This window comes from Saccopteryx bilineata, chromosome 7 (genome assembly GCF_036850765.1).
Source record: "Saccopteryx bilineata isolate mSacBil1 chromosome 7, mSacBil1_pri_phased_curated, whole genome shotgun sequence".
Classification (NCBI taxonomy): domain Eukaryota; kingdom Metazoa; phylum Chordata; class Mammalia; order Chiroptera; family Emballonuridae; genus Saccopteryx; species Saccopteryx bilineata.
In genome coordinates, this window is record NC_089496.1 from 41,718,704 (window position 1) to 41,735,130 (window position 16,427).

The 16,427-nt window shown below is 44.7% G+C and overlaps 1 protein-coding gene across 3 annotated transcripts in view; it reads left to right on the forward strand.

The window, feature by feature from the left end:
* GPNMB (glycoprotein nmb) overlaps positions 1 to 9,208 on the forward strand; it is a 30,268-nt gene extending 21,060 nt beyond the window's left edge. For 2 of the 3 annotated variants that reach the window (XM_066239811.1, XM_066239809.1), the window contains exons 7-11: positions 148 to 246; positions 1,398 to 1,500; positions 3,081 to 3,295; positions 7,580 to 7,673; positions 8,103 to 9,208. In XM_066239811.1, coding sequence (XP_066095908.1) covers positions 148 to 246; positions 1,398 to 1,500; positions 3,081 to 3,295; positions 7,580 to 7,673; positions 8,103 to 8,259 — 668 coding nt within the window. In that variant the 3' untranslated portion in view covers positions 8,260 to 9,208. The remainder of the gene's footprint in view (positions 1 to 147; positions 247 to 1,397; positions 1,501 to 3,080; positions 3,296 to 7,579; positions 7,674 to 8,102) is intronic. The other variant, XM_066239810.1, reaches the window with a different exon arrangement.
* Positions 9,209 to 16,427: the final 7,219 nt, after the last annotated feature.

Sequence of the window (16,427 nt, forward strand, 5' to 3'; positions counted from 1 at the left end):
TTCAAATCTCTACAGCAGTTTAAAAGTATAGGATTCTTGATGTTTTTTTTCAAGAGCAGAGAGACAGGTGTTAGATTTTTGGTTCTGTCATATACATCTTTTACACTCTCAGCAACTAATCTAAACTCCATTATTCAAACTTTCCAGCACCTGCTGGTGACAGCCTCCTGGAGTCGAGGGAGATTCCGAGTGAAGACTGCCATATTAACAGATATGGTTTCTTCAAAGCCATCATCAAAGTTGTTGGTAAGACTAGCAGGGGGAGGGTGTTAGAATCGATCCCGGGCCACCCACTCACTTCATTGACTCTGGAGGGGGTGTGGGGAGCAGGTTACACCCACTCTCTGTCCAAGGTGATACCGCATGTAGACAAGCAAAGATTCTACTAGTTTCTAGATTCCCACCTGCCCGCCCCAGCCTTCCTACCCATGTCCTAGTGGAAGTGAGCCCCCCATGAGACATCCACACTGATGAGCCTATGTGGGGCCTGGCTCTCCGACCCTGGGCCTCCCAGAAATCTCATGAGCAAGTCTGGAAAGAAAGCCAGTAACAGTCCCCACAGCTTCCTCTTCCCCTAGCTGATTTCACAAAGGCACACACCGTGCATGTAAGAAACATGAATGAAGAGGCTACCAAACACAGCTGTGCATTTTAAGCACAGCACACAGGAAAGGCAGGTGGGGTCCGAAGCCCGTGTGTGCACCCTGGTTCTGGGGATGGGGCAAAACAAATGCTGTGCCCCTGGGTCTGAGCCACCTCACTGCGAGATGCTGGCCAAGGCCTGGCCCTGGGGCTGTGTGCCCCCAGGGGCACCTTTTCCTGAACCACCTGCCCATAGGGGGTGCTGCCCTCTAACACCCTGAACCACCTGCCCGTAGGGGGTGCTGCCCTCCAACACCCTGAGCCACCTGCCCGTAGGGGGTGCTGCCCTCTAACACCCTGAACCACCTGCCCATAGAGGGTGCTGCCCTCTAACACCCTGAGCCACCTGCCCATAGAGGGTGCTGCCTTCTAACACCCTGAACCACCTGCCCGTAGAGGGTGCTACCCTCTAACACCCTGAACCACCTGCCCAGAGTGGGTGCTGCCCTCTAACACCCTGAACCACCTGCCCGTAGAGGGTGCTGCCCTCTAACACCCTGAACCACCTGCCCGTAGAGGGTGCTGCCTTCTAACACCCTGAACCACCTGCCCGTAGGGGGTGCTGCCCTCTAACACCCTGAACCACCTGCCCATAGGGGGTGCTGCCTGCTAACAGACGCACAGAGTCCTGGATCTGGTGTGGCGAGCGGCTGTCCCCATTTTGTTTAACCTTCTGATTTATTCAGGAGCAGCTGGATTTGGGTTGGTTTCCACTGTATTTTGATGCATTTTTCTACGGGGGGTTGTTTTGTTAGAGGGAATTCTAGAAGTTAACATCATTGAGATGACAGAAGTTCTGATGCCTGTGCCACAGCCCGACAACTCCTTGATGGATTTCATCGTGACCTGCCAAGGGACGTGAGTACATCGTCTCAATCAGAGGGACAGGTCGAGTGAGGGCCCCAGGGCTCAGCAGAGGCCTTGACTGCAGTCCCCCCTTCTGAGTTAATCTGCTTCCCTCGATCATCAGGAAGCCAGGGCAGGGGAGGGGCCTGCGAGCCACTCTCAAGCACACATTTGTTTCACTAGACTTGAGAAGCGCTCATTACTTTTAACTGTTGATGAAGTTGAACAATAATTATTATCAAACGCTTACTATGTTCTTAACATTTTGCATCTGTTCTCCCATTGCATCCTCACACAACCCTCATTTTACAGATGGGGCCACGGTGGTTATAGAACTTGCCCCCATGGACAGTGGGTAGCGGGCAGAGCACAGTTCACAGGCCACGGTCTGGCTCAGAACCCTGCTCTCAAGCTCCCTGAGGCTCCCTGAGGCTCCCTGGAGCGGCAGAGGCCAATGTAGGATAGCTGTGTCCTAGCGTTAATCCCTAGCAATGCCTGATAATCCTCTCACTTTATAATTTACAAAGCCCTTCTAATGCGTTACATAATTTGGCTTTCTATGGTTTGGTTATAGCAATAGACTAAGAATATATAAATTAATATAGGTACTATATCAATAAATTAACTTAGTGAATTAACTGATTCATATAAATGTAAATCAAGCAGTTAGAATGTATAGGTGTGCAAATGTATAAATTAACCAAGAGCATGGGCCAGTATAAAAATGATAGCTGAGTTCTCAGCTGGGGCAGAGGGGCGCGATGAGATTGACAGAAACTAGAGAGAAACCCAGCTAGAGACGCGAAGCTGTTGCGGAGGCCAAGGTGTGCCCCCATCTCACCCACACCCCCATCAGACCCAGTGTCAGAGCTCGGTCTCCCCCTCCAGGAAGTCTGCGCGTAAGTGACACAGTTGCTAAGACAGTCATGCAAGGCCACGGTAGCCCAGTGGATACAAGACGGTTGTCAAACGTCCCTTGTTAAAGTCCCAGCTTTACCTCTAACTGCTGTGTGACCTGGGGCCAATTATGTTCCCTCCCTGAGTGCTATTCCCCTGCTGCACTCGGATAATACTACTTTCCTCATGAAATCATTGAGAGGACTAGACAAACACCGCGTCGGCCGTCGAAGACGCAGTGGACTAGACAGAGACCGCGTCGGATGTCGAAGACGCAGAGCCTTGCGCCCAGTAAACAGCGCTCCACCCTCCATCGTCCCGCTGTGGTTGTAGAGTCCTCCGCAGGAGCCCAGCAGGGCCGGCTCTGGCGTTCAGTACTGTCTTTGCCTGACATCTGCGGGCGTTTAGGGAGCCAGAGGTGGAGGGAACGACTTGGGCTTCACACCCAGCAGCCCCTTGCCTCGGGGGACATAACTCCTTCCTGATGCACCCCCAGGGCCACCCCTTGCGGAGGATACAGAGGAAACAGTAGCTCACCCCCAGGCTTGTTGAAGGGTAAATTGTACATGACAATTTGACGTTATATGCTTTGAGTAAAAAGTAAGGTAAAGCTCAATTTTATAGAAATGTAATGATTTTCCCTTTAACGCTGTTACTTTCCTCTCTCCCCCTCTCTGTGCCCTTCACGCGCTCAGCATTCCCACAGAGGTCTGTACCATCATTTCCGACCCCACCTGTCAGATCGCCCAGGATACTGTCTGCAGCCCTGTGGATGTGGACGTGGGCGACGCGTGCCTGCTGACGGTGAGACGAGCCTTCAACGGGTCCGGGACGTACTGCATGAACCTCACCCTGGGTGATGACGCGAGTCTGGCCCTCACCAGCACCCTCCTCTCTGTCCTGGGCAGACGTGAGTTTGGTTTAATGGTTGTGTAGAGCATATCACATTGCTGATAAAGGGTGTTGTGTTCAATAGTAGAGACTGTCTGAGCTTTGTTATCAATGTTCAATTTTATTTTAGCAAAAATTATCAGAATTAATGTAGATTCGGGGACTGGCATTCAAGTCCAATAGCAAATCTATTTAGGGAAGGGAAGTGAAGGGAAGGGATGAGAGAGAGAGAGAGAGAGAGAGAGAGAGAGAGAAATGGAGTGAAACAGTGGCCAGAGGAAAGCCTTTTGATGAAAATGACTCAGCTATGATCGCAGAGCAGTAATAATAGGAGATGATCACTGCATGCTCGGGCAGGTTTCTATTTCAAGGGGGAAGTGGGAACCAACATCATAAAATAACAGTGTTCTCCAGTGAAACTGTGACAGGGGAGGCTGGTGTCGTGTTGTCATTAGGTCCACATGGGCAAAGATATGAAGCCAGGAAGAGAAATGAGAAGCCAGGTAGACTCCTTGCTCCTTTCTCACTTGCCATGCTTCCCTTCCCAAATGGCACCAGACATCACACGGAGATTGTAGCAAACCAAGGTACCCATTCCTCGGATGCTTGCCAGAAAAACTAACCTTTACCCTCCTAATGCTTGGAGAGGTAAAATGTTTACAAAGTAAGCAAAAAAAAAAAAAAAATTTGTTCAGAAATTTTCATTTACTGGTGGCTTCCAGAATTCCTCGATCTCAAAATAAGGTCTCTACAGTACCCCTTACTGAATTTCATTTATACCAATTTTATTGTAAGCTACTGCTTTATCTCTTAGAGCAGCAGTTCTCAACCTGTGGGTTGCGACCCCAGCGGGGTCGCCTAAAGCCATCGGAAAATACATAATGCATATCAGGTATTTACATTCCAAATCATAACTGTAGCAAAATTACAGTTATGAAGTAGCCACCAAAATTATTTTTTGGTTTGGGGTCACCGCAACATGAGGAACTGTATTGCGGGGTCACGGCATTAGAAAGGTTGCGAACCACTGTCTTAGATAGAGGGTTACACGGTGGGATGGGAGGGAGATTAAACTGGACACACATTACAGCCCTTAGTTTGCCCCTTAATTTGAGTATTTTCAGATGCAACCGAGAGACTAACTCACAAATAATTCCTTTGGACTTGGAGCCTATCTCAGGAGGTAAAATGTACTTACACATATTTAGTCATTAATATAAAAAGCAGCTTTAGCCTGACCTGTGGTGGCGCAGTGGATAAAGCATTGACCTGGAAGGCTGAGGTCGCCAGTTCAAAACCCCAGGCTTGCCCAAGCAAGGCACATACAGGAGACAACTACTATAAGCTGATGCTCGCTGCCCACTCCCCTTTTCTCTCTCCCCTCTCTCTCTCTTCTCTAAAATCCATAAATACATCCTTTTAAAAAGAGGGGACAGCTGTAACTTCTTTCAAAGAAAAACATTAGTAACCATATATATAATTATTTTTGTATGAGGGCTTATTGTTAGTAGGATCCACGGTGTAGATTAAAAAAAACCAAAACACAAGAATATAAAGCAGGGGTCGGGAACCTATGGCTCACGAGCCAGATGTGGCTCTTTTCATGGCTGCATCTGGCTCAAAGACAAATCTTTTTTTTTTTTTTTTTGTATTTTTTTTCTGAAGCTGGAAATGGGGAGAGACAGTCAGACAGACTCCCGCATGCGCCTGACCGGGATCCACCCGGCACGCCCACCAGGGGCGACGCTCTGCCCACCAGGGGGCGATGCTCTGCCGCGACCAGAGCCACTCTAGCGCCTGGGGCAGAGGCCAAGGAGCCATCCCCAGTGCCCAGGCCATCTTTTGCTTCAATGGAGCCTTGGCTGCAGGAGGGGAAGAGAGAGACAAAGAGGAAGGAGGGGTGTGGAGAAGCAAATGGGCGCTTCTCCTGTGTGCCCTGGCCGGGAATCGAACCCGGGTCCCCCGCACTCCAGGCCGACACTCTACCGCTGAGCCAACCGGTCAGGGCCAAAGACAAATCTTTAATAAAAAAAATAATGTTAAAGATACAAAACATTCTCATGCATTACAATCCATTTGTTTCCTACCGCTCTTGTTCATGGTTGCGGGTGGCTGGAGCCTATCACAGCTGTCCTCTGGGAAAACACCAAATTTTTATTGGATAATACCTAACGTACACAGGTCATTGTACGGCTCTCACAAAATTACATTTTAAAATCTGTGGCATTCATGGCTTTCTCAGCCAAAAAGGTTCCCGACCCCTGATATAAAGGAAGGAATTCTTCCTGGCGGGCGGAGTGCACTGGCCTAGAGTGAAGAGCTGGGAGGTCAGGGCAGAAAGAGGTGGCTGCAGCCCTCAGCACTGTCACCTCCAGGCGCTGCTATGGCCACAGCTGTTTTTTGTTTGTTTGTTTTTTTGTATTTTTCTAAAGTGAGAAGCGGGGAGGCAGAGAGAGACAGACTCCCACATGCACCCGACCGGGATCCACCTGGCATGCCCACCAGGGGGCAATGCTCTGCCCATCTGGTGCTATTCTCGTGCCTGAGATGGAGGCCATGGAGCTATCTTCAGTGCCAGAGCCAACTTTACTCCAATGGAGCTTTGGCTATGGGAGAGGAAGAGAGGGAGAGGAAGGAGAGGAGGGAGGGGGGAGAGGCAGATGGGCGCTTCTCCTGTGTTCCCTGGCTGGGAATCGAACCCGGGACTTACACACACTGGGCCAACACTCTACCGCTGAGCCAACTGGCCAGGGCTACAGCTGTTTTAGAATTGCCTTTAGAGTCATACCTCGTCCAGGAAGCTTCCTCAGCACTGGCAAACCACTGTTCTCTCACCTGAATTAAATGTTTCTATAAGTTTTCTTAGGTGTGACCCAAGCCATTTTCAAAAATCCAAATAAAGAAGTTCAGAAGAGCTTTCAATCCACTGAGATTGTAACTTGATGACTCAAGCGTCAAAGTCAGAATTTCAGAGCTAGACCGTTGCTCAAAGGCAAATCCATAGACTTTTAGCTGAAGTGAGTTTTATTCATTGATTCATTGAACATCTGTGAAACAGCTGCAATTCTTTCAACAAATATTTACTGAGCATCTACTCCATGCCCCTCCCAGCTCTAGACACAAGATCTCCAGCTCTAGATAGAGTGGGGAGCAAGATGAAGAAGACCCTTGCTTTTGCGGGTAGAAACAGGCAATAAGATGGCGCTGTGAAGAAAATAAAACAAGGTTAGGGCACGGAGAGCTACTAGCCTGGGAGAGCGGGGACAAACACGGGCTTTTTAGACTGGGAGGTCAGTGGAAGTCCTGCCCACCCAGCAGCACCAGCTGGCTGAGGGGCCTCCTCTGAACTGAGACCTGAATTTTAACTAGGAGCAGCCCCTTTAGATCCTTGTAGGCCACCAGTAGGGTTAGGGCTCTATTCTGTGTGGAAGGGGAACCCTGGTGGGTTTGAAGCAGGATCTGAATTAATGCTTTTAGAAAATCATGCTGACTGCTGAGTGCAGCAAGGATCATTGGAGGTAAAACTGGAAGCAGGTAGAAAATTCAGAGGTCCTCTCCGGGGAGAGGGCTGGTGGCTGGGACCGCATGGTGGCAGAGGAGGCGGAGGAAAAATAGATAAGCTCTAGTTATACTTTGGTGGCAGAGACAAGACTCGTTGATTTGCTGGGTTACAGGAGTAAAGAGAAGACCTAATCCTTGCTTCACGGTTCTCACAACTTAGTAGGAGAAAAATACGTGTAAGGAAGTGACCGCAGCACAACGTGATGGAGGCAGAGGAAGAAAGGCAGGCAGAGCACTGACAAAGGAAGGGGTGACCGCTGCCTCATGAATGTCTGGAAGGCATCCTAAAAGGGTGGACACTGAGATAGGCTGAGGAAGAACATTCCCAGCAGAGGGCGTGGACATTTGAAAGAGTGTAGGGAGGATGGGCAACTGCCAGGATTTTTAGCACAGCTGGAAGGTAGGTAGGGGGAGGTGAGGCCGGACGAATGGGCAGGAAGGCCACAGAGCCCTCTATCACGTGGGCACTGCTGGGTCAGCTGAGGCCTGAGCAGGTGTCTTCAGGACATGACATCTCTCTCCTGAGCCCTTACCACTGTGTTCCAGACATGCTAACTCATTCTCTAAATGGAAGATAAACTGACCCAAAGACTATGTATTATTTAATGGAAAAGATTACTGAAAGCCCGGAGGGAGCCATATATCTTCTGAGAGCTCCCTTTGTCATTTACTTAATTGCATTTCAAGCAGCATGTCCTCTAGGTGGAAGATGTCACTAATACGGTCTTTCTTCTGTTTTGAGACCCAGGCTCCCCTTTAAGAATGGCAAATGGTGCCCTGGTCTCCATTGGCTGCCTGGCTGTATTTGTCACTGTGATCGCCCTCTTGGTGTACAAGTAAGTTGCTTGTTCTAAGATTTTAAAGCACTCTAGTATATTGTTGAAAGTGAGTAGCAATGTGCTGTACAAATGGGCCACTTTCGCTTTTTTGCCTTTTAACCATTTTGTGTGGGGGAGGAAAAATCTTCCATTGACTGATGAATACCAAACTAGCCTGTTGATTTTGCTGTGGTTTTGTGTGTTTTTAATCCTAAAAACGCTACCAGATGTCAGTAACTACAAAATTGTGTCAGCTTAATATTTAACACATAATCTCAAATTTCTTGCATGAAGAAGAGAAAATATATTTCCATAAGACATCAGTGTCTTAAAAGATTAGGTTAAATGAAATTAAACCTTTGGCAGTAGGCATGCAAAAGCCTGTGCTAAGTAGTATATTCCAACTGAAGATCTTTTTAAAAAATCTTTCTAACACATTGCTTTCAGAAAACACAAGAAATACAAACCGATAGAAAACAGCACTGGGATCAAAGGCAAAGGCCTGAATGTTTTCCTCGAGCACGCAAAGGTCAAGTTCTTCCCCAGAAGCCAGGAAAAAGACCCACTGCTTAAGAACCAACCGGGAATTCTTTCTTCAGCCTAATTTCTGACCAACAGCTCACTCTTCAGTGCCATGTTTGTGAGCTATGCTAAGTAGATGATGATTAACTTTTCCCCCTAAAGATTAATGTAAAATACATATTGTGGTTTAGGGAGGTCCAATTTTTTTAAAATTTTTTTATGGGTTAAATGACATTTTAGAGAAGTGAAGAGGAATTATACTGCACGCAACCTCAGCTGTGTTATATAACTGATAAAAAGCAGTCCACGGTGCTTTCTTTCGTTATGATTTTTGTTTCGCTTAGAGTGTCTTAATATCATTAGTAGGATAGACGTGCTGTGTCCAGAGAGTAAGGGGAGAAGGCACTATTCATTAGAGTCTGACCTAAGATACCTAGTAGGAGAGGCTGGACGCTTTCTGGCTTTCCATATAAACACATGCATTATACCAATGTACTGTATTCCTGTCCTTAAGATCATGGTCCAAGCTAACGGAATCACATTTCAATGAACATACATGAGCTCCTGACGGAATAATAACAGGTCAACCCTCTACTATGATGCAGGTGCTTGTCATACTAAATAACAATAATCTAATCAATAAGTCTGAATATTTCTATGGCAACCTGCCCTGCCCTGCCCAGCTGTGCAAAGAAATGTTATTCATTCCTTCATTTATCCCATGGACATTTATTTAGTGCTTTCTGCATATCGGCATGTTGCTAGGCACATGGCCCAGCACTCAGAGCGTGGACAGTCTTGTGTAGATATCTGAATTTCTGTACACTCTGGGGCATTTATTTGAAATTACATATTATGATTTTCCAAAGGAGGCGGCTCCTGGTTTTCCTACTAGTTTCTCTATTTGAACGATGTAGAAACTTGATCAGTGAGGGTTTTATCTGCATTTGTAACTAAAACTGTCTACCATATGTCAGACATGACATTTTTTTTCTTCTCCTGTCTGAAAAATAAAGGATGAAAAGAGACAAGATCCTGGAATTGCAATTATTTTCCAATTTGTTGTTTGCCTTTTGATTTCATTTATAGGCTTAATTGCTTCTTGGCATTTTGGCTAAGGTCAAGTGATTTCATTTATAGTTTTGACACATAAAAAGTTGTTTAATGTGGCCCTGTGGAACACTGAAATTTCACAAGCATTTTATATACACACACACACACACACATACTATGTGAAATTTCAATAAATTTAATATGTAAATGCATATAATCAGACCAATCTAAAAAGAAGAGGTTTTCTATAAACAATTGTCCTGGACTCTTTAAAAAGTCAGTATTATGTTGAAAATAAAGGCGAGAGGATAGTTCTAAATCATAGAATAGTAAACTTTTTCTATAAAGGGCCACCTAGTAAATATTTTAGGTTTTGTGAGTCAGACAGTCTCTGTCGCAACTACTCAACTCCGCTACCATGTATGTAAATGAGAGGACAAGTTCCAGCAAAAGCCTAGTTACAAAAGCAGGTGGCAGACCACATATGCTAGGTTTGTTGACCCCTGTTCTACATTAAAAAACACTGAAGAGACACAGCTACTGAAAGTGACTTAGGGGTCTCGATTGGACCCTGCCTGGAAAAAAAAAAAGCTGTGAAAGATATTCTTGGGACAAGTAAGGGAAATTTAAATACCTACTGGATGCCAGATAATACTGTAGAGTAATTGTTAATGTTTTTAAGGAACAATGAAAAGTTTTCTAAGGAGCTCGTGGGGATCAACATTTAGTCTAGCGCCTTCACTTCACAGGTGACCTAGACCCCCAAAATAAGCTACTTATTCTGAATTCATCTCCAAAGAGTACAAAATTTGCAGAACATGAATTATGAAGTTTCTCCCTATTTATGTGTTGACTGTAGGTTCTCAGCCATGGGTTCCTCTGCCCCTCGGGCATTACTGGTAACATTAGGAGACATTTTTGGTTGTCACTACCAGGGTGAGGTGCTACTGGCATCTAGTTGGTAGAGGCCAGGGATGCTGCTAAACATCAAGCTATAGGACAGCCTCCCCACGGCAAAGCACCCCATATTATCTGGCCCAAGAGGTTAGAAACCCTGTCATGGACTAATGGAAGAAACTCTGGACTTGGATGTAAAGACAGAAGACTTGGGTTCAAGTGCAGCCCTGCCACTTAAAGGTGAGTAACCCTGGGCAAGTTATTTGACCTTTCTTGAGCCTCGGTCTCCTCATCTATAAAATCAATATGTGGTCCCTCCTTTGCTTATTGCACAAGGCTGCTACAGACCCCTCTGAAAGAATGAATGGACAAGAAAGGCCTTTGTACATGGGACAGTGGTATACTACTGGGTGAGGCCTGAGGACAGAAGCAGTGGGAAGATGCTCTGTCATTCTTATTATGGTCAGGAGGACAGGACATTAGTACCTATGAAGAAAAGTATTGTCAAGTTGCAGCGGAATCACTTAGAGGTTAAAACATGGACTCCTAAACTCTACTCCCAGAGTTTCTGATTCAGTGTTTGGGGTAGGACCCCATAATTTGGATTGCTCACCGGTTCCAGGTGATGCTGATAATGCTGCTCCAAGGACCTAACTTGGAGAACTATGGTCTTGGGAAGCAAACTTTCCTTCTTCTATCAACAGAGGGTAGCAAAGAGCAGCAAATATAAGGTCAATTACCAAGGAAGCAGGTCGGGAGCTGGTTGAAATCCTCATCAAATCTCCCAACATTTGAATCTAACAAATAGCAGGAGAGAGAGTTGAAATCATGAATTATTTAGATTTATATTTTCTGTGTCACCTTGGCAACAAGTCATCTAACTTCTGCTGAATGGCAATTTGTAAAATGGAAGAATGACAGTGGGGTGACGATTAATGTTTGCTGAGAATTAGAACTTCCCAAGAAAATTAAAATCTGTAGGTAATAAATTATTCTGGGAATTTCTTATTCCTAGGGCTCTTTATAAATGTCTACATTTTAAACACATCTGACTTGCTCATAAACATTGTTTACCCTCATTGAATTTTCAATTGTCTAACAGTTTAGAGGCAGTACTGTTAACATATTCTTTCTATCCGGAATGTATAATAACTCCAAAAGTTAGTGGCTGGCTAAGAGAAGATGAAAAGATAGTCACCCCGGGGGTGAAGGTGACCACCTTACCTTCTGATGGAGCTCCTGGTTGGGGAAATATCATTTAAGATTATTCTAAAAAATTTTCTCAAAGCTGCTGAAACCGGTGCCCTAAAAAAATTTCAAAGGTCAGTTTGTAGGACTCACCTCTTGCAGACTGATTTTGATCCTTGAACCATCACTGACTGAGCATCAGTATGTCCCAGGCTCGGGTCTGAAGAGGACACAGCCAATATGCAAGAGACGAGAGCTCTGCTTGGAGCTTGGGTTCCAGATATGTACTACAGTGAGAGCCCTAACCTGTGGCCTGGGGATCCCCGCCCCCATTCTGGCCACCCCCATTGACCTCAACCTAATCTGCAAAAGCAAGTTTTCTGCTATTTATAACTGAACTGCCATTTCTTCTGTCCTTGAAATTCTGGAATAAAATTTGCTTTGGGGGATTTGGGTGCCTTAATGGTATTTTAGTAACTAATCAGTTTTAGCCTGACCTGTGGTGGCGCAGTGGATAAAGTGTCGAATTGGAACACTGAGGTCACTGGTTCAAAACCCTGGGCTTGCCTGGTCAAGGCACATAGGGGAGTTGACGCTTCCTGCTCTACCCCCTTCTCTCTCTGTCTAGTTCTCTCTCTAAAAATGAATAAATAAAATCTAAAAAAAAAATTAAAAGCATCAATTTTAAAAACCTTATTCATTGATTTGAGAGAGAGAGAGAGAGAAGAGCAGGGGAGGAGCAGGAAGCATCAGCTCGTAGTGGTTGCTTCTTGTTTGTGCCTTGACTCGGCAAGCCCAGGGTTTCTAACTGGTGATCTCCATGTTCCAGGTGGACACTCCATCCATTGCACCCCCACAGGTCAGGCTAGTACTTAGTCCATTTTAATCCTCTGTATAGTTTACCATAGATATCATCATGTCACCTCACTAATCAAGATTTCTATCAAAGCCGCAGCGCAGTTGTCACTATTAATTGTACTGTACAGGTTTTAATGATACAAATAAATATCAAGACTTGTGCTTAGTGAGTCCTTAATTTTAAGGTGTTAATTAGAATAAATTCTTCTAGGATATTTTTATATAAAGAAGAGATTAACTGCCGATGAGAATGCGGCAGAAGTATTTGGTGGCTGAGGATAGTTTTAAAGTTGTGTTTTGGAATTGAGTCAAGGAGGGTAGGTAGGACTTAAGCCAGGCATTTTCCTTTGTGCTCCAAATTCTCCTCCTCTATAAAATGGAGGACAGGAGAAGAAGGAAGCTAAATTGGATGAACTCTAAAGTCTCTTTGAGTTCTAATGCTTGGGAAAAATGGGGAGGATATTACCCAATTTCCTTACAGTGATGTCAGGAAGACTGTATCATAAATTAACGGTGGCACTATGGTGTGTGGGCCAAATCTGGCTCTCTGTCTGTCTGTCTATGCCCCACAAGCAAAAGTTGGTTTTTATATGTTTGAATGTTTGAAAAAATTAAAAGAGAATATTATTTTGTGCCACATACAAATTATATGAAGTTCAAATTTCAGTGCCCATAAATAAACTTGCATTATAACATAGCCATACTCATTCATCTACATATTGTCAGCGACTGCCTTTGCCCTACAACAGAGTCCAGTACTGTAGTTGGGATAGAGACCATATGGTCTGCACAGCCTAAAATATAAATATTTGCTATTTAGTCCTTTATAGGAAAGTTTGCTGAACTGTGTTTTAAAGCATTGTTGAACTCCATTCTGAACTGAATTGAAAAAACAAACAAACAAGAATTCTTCAGAGACTTTCAGTTATGTGAAATATAATTTTCTTCATTGAGTACCTATTGCTCTGACCCTCAGTCCATGTCACATCATTCTGTACCGACAAGAGCTGTATCATCAGACAGAGTTAAGTGTATGTTGCCCACAAATTGCTATGGGAAAATGTCAAAAAAGACTTCCTAAAGGAAAAAAAAAAATCTACCACTAATCCTCTCAGGAGAAATTACAAAAGCAGGAATCAAAACATAAAGAACCAAGTGATGAAGGATTTCATAACTCCCCCAAAATAAAAAAACTGATATCTCAAATTATATTATAATTTTAAAGTTCTATATAAAAGAGACATCACAAACTTCTTGTTTTAAAAACACTCCACAAAATTCTCATATGTTGCTGCTGGTGGATGTGCAATACGGGAAACAATTCAGCAGTTTGGAAAGGAGTTTGGCAGCTTCTTATAAAGGAAAATATGCATGTACCATATTACCTGGCCCTTCTATTCCTAGGTATTTCCCAAGAGAAATTAAGACACATATGTTCATACAACAACTGGTACCTAAATGTTCATAATGTTCTCTGCAATGGTCGCAGGCTAGAAACAGCCTATCTTTCCATCAACTGGTGAATGATAAACAAATGTCATAGGTCCATACAATGTCATACTACTGGGCAGTTAAAAAGGAGGCCAAATTATTGCTAGATGGAACAATGTGAATACATCTCAAAAGCATTCTGCCAATTGAAAGAAGCCAGACATACTGAATGAGTCTGTTTATATGATATTCTGGAAAAGGCAAAATGATAGTGACTGAGAGCATATCCGTGCTTGCCTCAGTCAGAAGTGGGGGAAGGGATCGCTTGGGGGCACAAAGGAACTTTGAGAGGCACAGGAAACATTTTACACCATAATTGTAATGGTTACACAACTGTACACATTTATCAAATATTAAATTTTAGGGTTAAAATTGGTTTTGTTTATTTTGTAGAAATATACCTCAATAAAGTTGATTAAAAATGAAAAGGCACAGCCTGACCAGGTGGTGGTACAGTGGATAGAGCATCAGACTGGGATGCAGAGGATCCAGGTTCGAGACCCCAAGGTCACCAGATTGAGTGCGGGCTCATCTGGTTTGAGCAAGGCTCACCAACGTGAGCCCAAGGTTTCTGGCTCAAGCAAGGGATCACTTGGTCTGCTGTAGCCCCCTGGTCAAGGCACATATGAGAAATCAATCAACGGACAACTAAGGAGCCGCAACAAAAATTGATGTTTCTCATCTCTCTCCTTCCTGTCTGTCTGTCCCTCTCTCTGACTCTGTCTCTGCCACACACAAAAAAGAAAAGGCACAGACTAGAAGAATATAAAACTTCAATACTTCAATATATGTAACTGATAAAAGATTAGTGCTTACATTATACAAAAAAAATTGTTAGGGAAAGACAATTTATCACACAATGAGACATCATTTCACACCCACCAGGTTGGCAAAAATAAAAAAAATCTGACAAAATTAAGTGTTGGCAAAAGTGAAAACACTGGAACACATATTGTGCTGTTGGGAGTTTAATTTGGAACAATGGTTTTGGGAAGCAATCTGGCATTATCTGGTGAAGCTGAAGATGCATGTACCTATGATCCAGCAGATTCACTCCTAGGTGTAGAACGACCCAGAAAAACCCTTGTATATGTGTTCCAGGGGCATGGATATACACATTAAAAACAGCATAAGAAACAACCCAAATATCCCTCAAGGGTAGTAAATCAGTTGGGATATACAATGTACAATAATACTAATCATCAGTGAAAATGAATTAATCTACAGCTAGTAAACACCCAGAGGAAAGACTCACCAATGTTATATTGACATAGAAAAGCAAGTTGCCAAAGAATATATACACTATGATACCATTTAGGTAAAGTTCTCAAAAGCATGAAAAACCAAGCCATATGGGAATGTACACAAACATATGTAATAAGAGCCCTGGCTGGGTAGCTCAGTTGGTAGAGCACCATCCCATTATGCCAAGGTTGTGCGGTCCATCCCTGACCAGAACACCTATAAGAAGCAACCAAGGCCCTGAACGGTGGCTCAGTGGGTAGAACGTGGGCTCCACATATGGACCTCCCAGGTTTGATTCCTGGTCAGGGCACACAGGAGAAACAACCATCTGCTTCTACCCTCCTTCCTCTCCTTCTCTCCCTCTTCCTCTCCCGCAGCCAGTGGCTCCATTGGTTGGAGCGTGGCCCCAGGCGGCACTGAGGAGAGCTAGCACGCAACCTCAGACGCTAAAAATTGGTTGGTACTTGAGCATCAGCCCCAGAAGAGGTTGCTGGGTGGATCCCTGGATACTGGTTGGGGAGTATGCCAGGAATCTGCCTCACTATCTCCCCTCCTCTCACCAAAAAAAAAAAAAAAAGCAACCAATAATTGCATGAATAGGTGGAAAAAAACAAAATTGATGTCAGCTTTCTGTCTTTCTCTCCCTCCACCTCACTCTCTCCAAAAAAAAAAAAAAATTAATAAAAGAAAAACATGGCTCAAGTACCAGATATTTGAACTCTGTCGCTGGGCCCCCCAGTGCAATCTATTGGCGTGAACAAGTCCATATGGGAAGTGCAACTCAAGGGCTGACCTACTCAAAACATTTTCCAAATGGACCTTATCACCTCCGCCTCCCACCCTACTCGAGCCCAGGATAATAGCTTTTCCTCAAGGGATTTCCAATTTGCAAGTGCACTTCTCTTAAAAACGGATTTTAGAGAAAGAGGAAGGGAGGGGGAGAACCATCGATTTGTTTTCCCATTTATCTATGCATTCATTAGTTGATTTCTTGTTTGCGCCCTGGTGGGGGACCCAGCCTGCAACCTCGGTGAATCAGGACTACCACTAACCAACTGAGCTACCTGGCCGGGGCTGCAAAGGAATCTTGATAACTTTCTGGTAATGGGCCATGGGGAGAAAATTGTGTGTCCTAATTCCAGTATAATCAATTGCATCTTTTGTTTATTCAGTACCAGCTGTTTTAGGGGCTGTGGAGGGAACTGTTAAAAACAAAATAAAAATTCCTACCTTCATGAAGTTTACATTCAGAAGGCAGGGACGACGTTTTGCGTCACTATGACGTAGGACAAAGCAAGGTGGGCAATTACTAGTCCCACAAGTCCTACAATACCTAAAAGCGCGACTCAATTTACTCCGGCCACCGTCGTTTCCCTCAGGCTTCAGACTCCGCTCACGGCCCCACCTCCGGGCACTGGTCCGCCCACGTTCCTGACGTCAATTTTCCAGGCCGCGACGCAAAGACCCGGCCAATCGAAAGCCGCAGAAGATGCTGGAGCTCCACTAAGCCCCGCCCCG